The 6668-nt window shown below is 38.3% G+C and overlaps 1 protein-coding gene across 1 annotated transcript in view; it reads left to right on the forward strand.

Moving 5' to 3' along the window:
• The window catches only part of ENKUR (enkurin, TRPC channel interacting protein), a 34597-nt gene extending 28345 nt beyond the window's left edge, over positions 1 to 6252 (forward strand). The window contains exon 5 of the mRNA XM_017870802.1: positions 3345 to 6252. Within this exon, the coding sequence (XP_017726291.1) occupies positions 3345 to 3518 (174 nt within the window). The 3' untranslated portion in view covers positions 3519 to 6252. The remainder of the gene's footprint in view (positions 1 to 3344) is intronic.
• The last annotated feature ends 416 nt before the right edge of the window (positions 6253 to 6668 follow it).

Below are 6668 nucleotides of genomic sequence, written 5' to 3' on the forward strand. Positions count from 1 at the left end.
TATATATATATATAAAAATTTTTTTTGAGATGGAGTCTTGCTCTGGCACCCAGGCTGAAGTGCAGTGGCATGATCTTGGCTCACTGCAACCTCCACCTCTCAGGTTCAAGTGATTCTCATGCCTCAGCCTCCCAAGTAGCTGGAATTACAGGCATGCACCACCACGGCCACCTAATATTTTTTGTATTTTTTAGTAAAGATAGGGTTTTGCCATGTTGCCCAGGTTGGTCTAGAACTCCTGGCCTCAGGTAATCCACCCACCCTGGCCTCCCAAAGTGCTGGGATTACAGACATGAGCCACTATGCCCAGCCCTTAATACTAATACATTAAGCAGGCCCCTTTGTTCATTCGTTTATTTATTGATTATCTACTGTGTTCCAGCCAAAAGGATACTGTAGAGAGCAAAATAAACACAGTCCTTGGTGTCAGTGAACTTAGAGTTTGATTTTCATTTGTCCTCGGTCACAAAACTATCAAGTATATCAATAGGGACTAAAACTCATTTACCAATTGCCAGGCTGGTGTTTCTCCCACTACAGAACACATACTTGCAGAGGAGGTAGCAAAGGGAGGCTGCATCGGTCAGGGCTCTAGCAGGAAATTGAAGGCACACTCATCTAGGACTTGGAAGAGAACTTATGTTTGTTTACTTTATTTATTTATTTATTTGAGACAGTCTTGCTCTGTTGCCTAGGCTGGAGTGCAGTGGCACAATCACCGCTCACTGCTAGCTGGGATACCACCATGCCTGGCTGATTTTTTTTGTAATCTGTTTATTTCATTTTTTTTTTTTATTTTTAGAGAGAGAGTCTCACTATGTTGCCCAGGCTGGTCTCAAATTCCTGGCCTCAAGCAATCCTCCTCCCTCAGCCTCCCAAAGTGTTGGGATTACAGGCATGAGCAGTGGCCACTGAAGAGAATTTATGAAGGAATTATTGACAGAAGCGAAGTAGGGTTAAAGGAACCAACAAGAAGCACTGAGGCACCCCAGTAGTAGGGACAATAGGAATTAACCACCACCTAGGCTTGAAGGGCAGCAGGCACAAGCAGCAGTGCTCTCAGAATCCAGTGAGAGCTGGAGCTGGGCTGAGGGTCACAGTTATAGATGAATGCAGCTAGAACCCGTGTCCAGACTGTCCTAGGAGAGGAGGAGAAATGCCCCAACCTCACTCTCCGCCCTCCAGGGCTTTCTGTGGCTGAACTCGGGCCAAAGGGCGAAAGAGCTGGGAGCACCCCGTAAAGTGGAGAATGTTTGGGGGTGGGGGAGGGTGCAAAAGGAGCATGAAACTGAAGGCCCTTCTTATTATAAGATCACTTCTCCCTATCTGAATTTTTTCCAAAATGAACGATATTATTTCAGCATTAAAATAGAAGAGAGGAAAATTAAGAAATAAAAATAAGGGAAAATCGCTATTGCTGCAACACACGAAATATCTTTTTAGATGAAATAATGAAAAAACCTCTTAAAGTCAGCAAGTAGCCTATTTCAGTATAATATGAAATATTCGTTACATTTAGTTTCCATCCCTGACTGTTGACTTTGATCCAAACGTTATTGTACACACTGGAAGATAAAAGCAAACTATCCTTTAAAAGAAAATATGGAGGAAAACTGTAGCTGCTGTGACTGCAAGTAATATGGAAATATCACCCAACTAGCTATGAAAAACCTTTGATATCCGCAAGTGTACAAATACATAGACTTCCTCTCTGCAATAGACACCCCTGTGGAGCACTGTGGGAACCTATTTCACATTCCATAGTGAAAGGCTGTGGAGAAATAGAATTCTTTTGAGGGCTTCTTTTTGGAATACATGGCATACACCATCAAGAACTGTGTAGCCTCCTCTTCTTAAAATTTAACCTGGATACTTTTTCTTCTGTCCTTTCCCTTTCCCAGATCCTTAGCTCACTCAAGAAGGTCTCATAATTTGTTGCCCCTTTCCCCAACCAACCTCTTCTGTACAGTGTGCCATGACCTGTCATCAGCCCTTTTATCTAAACATGGAAATAAATCATTGACATTTTATTGTCCCTGGAAGTTTCTACAAGATTAAATTTGTACCGTGAGAGCTTAAGATGAAGGCATTATTATATGAGTCACTTCTAATCCTCTTTTACACCTAAATGTATGGCCATGATTTTCAAGGACCATGTTTTCTAGACAGTATTTTCAGTTTGGGGGTTTTGGTTTTGGGTTTGCTGTCAGGCAGGGTCTCTGTTGTTCAGGCTGGAGTGCAGTGGCACAATCATGGCTCACTGCAGCCTCAACCTCCTGAGCTCAGGTGATCCTCCCACCTCAGCCTCTCAGGTAGCTGGGACTACAGGCCCATGCTACCATACCTGGCTATTTTTTGTATTTTTTGTAGAGACAGGTTTTTGCCATGTTGCCCACACTGGTCTCGAACTCCTGGGCTCAAGCAATTCACCGTCAAGGCAGTATCTTAAATTGCACTTTCTGTTTTGCTTTTGTGTAAATAAAATAATCTATGTGCCCATAATGAATAATTAAAAAGTGTTGACTTATAAAATTTCATTGAATTAATTTAATTAGTAGTTTAAGACCATTTTGTCTATGGAGCCCATAGGGCACTGTGATAAAAAATGGTAATTATGCAGAAACAGAAATAACCTTTATTGCTCCTAAGAGATCCCTAATTTTGCATTTGTTGATTTCTGAGAACAGAAAATGTTAGCTACATTATTGAATTAGCATGTATGTTACATTTAATGACCTTTCAATCATTTATAGAATACATTAGTAGGAACTATAGATCCCTTAACTATATAGAGGGCAATTGGTTCTTTCTAATATATTGAAAAGACACTTAGAAGATCGTCTTTTGTGCAAGTGATTTTCAGCAATTTTACAAATCCCATTTGTTAGAAATAAGAAAATATGGCCATGAACATCAGAATTAGATCTTTTGATGTGATTTCTCTGTTGAAGAATGAGGATAAAAAGAAAGTTTTACAAAACAATTTCCTGTTCAAAAATGTTGTTCGAAGTTGTTTTTTACCCACACATTTGCTATAAGCTTTAGCTTCACACTACTCATAACTCTGCATGTACATTTTGATGGTAAAACAAGTATAGTAACAACAAAACAGAGCAAACAAATACTCCCAGTGGGAACTGAGCACACAGTCAAGGATGGGATTTGGCCTCTGTACAATATTTTTGGTTACTGTGGCCAAGTACTTGATAAATACATTTCATTTTAGAAGTTATTTTTGTCAGTTTCTTTTACCTATTGACATTTTTCATTACCGATTAACTTTTCCCATTTCCTTTACTTTTGCAGTTTGCTTTGGTATTTACAAGTTTCTTGACCATTTGCAGGGGCTGAAAAAGAACTGGGAAGAGGTGCATAAAGAATTCCAGTCCCTCTCGGTCTTTATAGATTCCATACCAAAGAAGATCCGCAAGCAGAGGCTGGAAGAAGAAATGAAACAACTGGAACACGACATTGGTGTAATTGAAAAGCACAAAATTATTTATATTGCCAATAAGTAAGAATGGATCTTTCAAGTGTAGCAATTTCAATGCAGGGAAAAAAAAAAACATGGAAAATATAAAATAAAACTCCACGTTTTCAAAAGGAAAATCCTATGAAGAGAATGAAAATAGACTTAATCAGAATGCTTAGGCAATGTGCAAAGAATAATTTAGTTATTCACTTACACAAGAAGAAATTTTGTTTTTACTAGTGTCACGTTTTCCACATATAAACTATTACATTTGAGTATGTGTTCCAGATCCACAATGTAATTCATTATTATTACATACTTGTTTCACATAAACATTAGTTTCTAGGTACTGAAAAATAAAGTCAGCACTCAGAACTTCACTTTTTTTTTTTCCTGCAGTGCATGATACCAACAGCACAACTTTGAAAACTGTTAAGTATTTTGAACTGGAAATAGCAACATATGCCTTCTTACTACTCTAAGTGTCTCCAACACATTGTTTCTGAGCTCCACAAATGCAAAAGATGTATTTTCCTGTGGCCCATGACGTTTGCAGTTATTCCAAGTGATAAATATTTTCAATATTCATAACACTGTGTATGATGAAAGGCTTCTATTTGGAGGAAGAAAAATTAAGAAGACAACTTACAAAATCAGGACTACAACTTGTAAAAGGCATCACTGAGGATGATTAAGGAGAATAGCCTCCTTTCTAGCATACCAACTTCGATATTCTTGTTTTATTCCACAACTCACTATGCATATCTTATTTAAATGTTTTTTTCCCTTTTGATCCTTTCTACTTATCTATTTTATGAATTCTAAAGTTTTATTTGTAAGATTACATAATCTATTAAGCAATAAGTTTATGTTAGTAGAGCTGTTTTCAACCCAAAATAAGAAAATAGCTCTAAATATCTAAGAGGAAAAGGTTATTTTATGAAATTTTAAATTAGAAAAATTTGGTAAAATATATGCAACTATAAAATATCAGAGAAGTAACCATTTCTACTGCTTACACTGGTTTTTATCCTCTGGACAACATAAAAAACAAAATATGGGAGTCTTTCAAGCTTTTTTCGCAAACACAGAATTTGGAAGCCTTATAGAAAAGCTTATTTTGGTTACTTAAAGAAAAATAGTTCACATACAATTTTTTTTGAAGATTCACTTGAAACTTGTCTGTATGAGTATCTTTATTCCTTTATTAACTTAGGGCGGATATAAAATAAAGGATAATATATGATACATTCTCACTTACCAAGAATGGTTGGTTGCTATTTAGGGTAGGCTAACAGCTGTGACAGTACACTCCAAAATGTATAATTACATAAACATATATTCAATTCTTGCTAACATAGCAGTACTTTGCTGTGAGCAGGTCAGCAGGAACCCTTTTCTGCAGTCACTCAGGGACCCAGACTTACAGAGTGGGTAGGATGCACCTGATCCAAAGTTAGGGAGAGGCATGTACAGGCCAGGCCTAGAAATGATGCATATCATTCCCATTTGCATTGCTCAGTAAGCAACTTAAGTTACGTTAACAAACTAACTCCAAATCTCAGTTGCCTGATACAGATACATTTTTCATTTACATCACTGTGCAATGCAACTAAGGTTGGGGGTATAACTCTGTTCCCACAGTCACTCGGGGGCCCACTCTCCTTTTGTCTGGTGGCTCTATTGATCCAGGCCGCCTTTCTCTGCCAGTTCAGGATGAGATGTTTAGGTAAGCATTTTATTTGTGAAATGATTGCTATACATACTCATTTTTAAATAATTCAAAATCAGTAGCAATGCAAAAATATTCTAATTACTTTAGCCTTATGGATATTATGCTTTGAAGTCATGAGTGGGAGTTGCCTTAAATGTTAAAATGAAAACTTTGTGGTTTTAACAGCTAATTATTTTGCCTTCTGTAAATGTCTACTAAAGAATCTAGACTTTTCTCTATGGTCTACACTATTGTCCTAGGTGGACATTGTTGCTTTTCTTTCACACAGCCTTCAGAGGGAAACATTCCCATCCATTGTTCCTGGGAGGGTGATCCCTACCATGGGATCCCGACTTTGGATAAAGCCAGTTCAACCTCCCCCAATCCATACACATACATACCTGGGTCATCCTATCACCCAGAAGAGGGACAAACACCTGACTTGGACAGCTGGCCAGTGACTGATCAGATTCTCTCTCTCTTGAGAGCATGAATTAAGAGACATGGAGACTGCAGTCACTTGGGAGTAGACACCTGAAACTAAAAAGTCAAACTTCATTATGCAGCTAATTTGACTTGGTTTCTCTTCCTGTGCAAAGGAAGAATGGGTGTAATAAAGATTTGATGTGGTCTGGCCCCTTGTCTATGATCTTTTTAGCTTAATTTCTTGAAATGCTGCTTCTTCCCTACCCACTGTAACTGGCATTCCGATAGTACTGAGGTACTAGAGACCTCCCAGATCTGCACACATGGTTCCCTCTGCCCAGAAAACTGCCTTTTTCTTTCTCTCATCCTACATAGCTGCCTGGCAAATCCCTAGTCTTCATCAGCTCACATCACATTTCCATGACAGTCCTCTTTGATTCCTCAGAATCTGGCCTTCCTTTATGGCACTGGTCATATTGTATTGTGCTTATCTGTTTTCCATGAAATTGCAAGCTTGTAGGGGAGAAGACACTGTGTCTCTTTTCATCTACATTCCTTAGAATCTGCATGACAGCTGGTATAGAGAAGATACTCAAAAAATCCTTAATGAATAAAGTAATGGACCGTACCCAAACATGTATTTTAATGATCTCTTGACATTATTATCATGACATGAGTCAGAGTTGGAGGATAGAGAATTTGACTACTAAACTAACCAGTTGATTCCATACCAATCAGTTAATACATAATCAAAGTAGGAGGAGGCAATTTCACGTAGTGCTTAAGAGCTCAGGTACTGAAGTCAGGCAGCCTCTGGTTTGCATTCCAGCTCAGCTGCTTACTAAGTATGCTACATAACCTTTCTAAACCATGTTTTCCTTTTCTGTAAATGGGGTTGCTAACCCATTCCATGATCTGTAGAGTTACGATAAGAATGAATGGAACAATATGTGCATAACAGCATAGTCCCTGGCATGTAGAAAGACAACTTAATACTATGACTTACTATTAAGAACTCTCAATTCCGTAGTCCTTTTGTCCAGTTGGTGCTAGGCC

This window comes from Rhinopithecus bieti, unplaced genomic scaffold, assembly GCF_001698545.2.
Source record: "Rhinopithecus bieti isolate Rb0 unplaced genomic scaffold, ASM169854v2 scaffold_5022, whole genome shotgun sequence".
NCBI classification, from domain to species: Eukaryota; Metazoa; Chordata; class Mammalia; order Primates; family Cercopithecidae; genus Rhinopithecus; species Rhinopithecus bieti.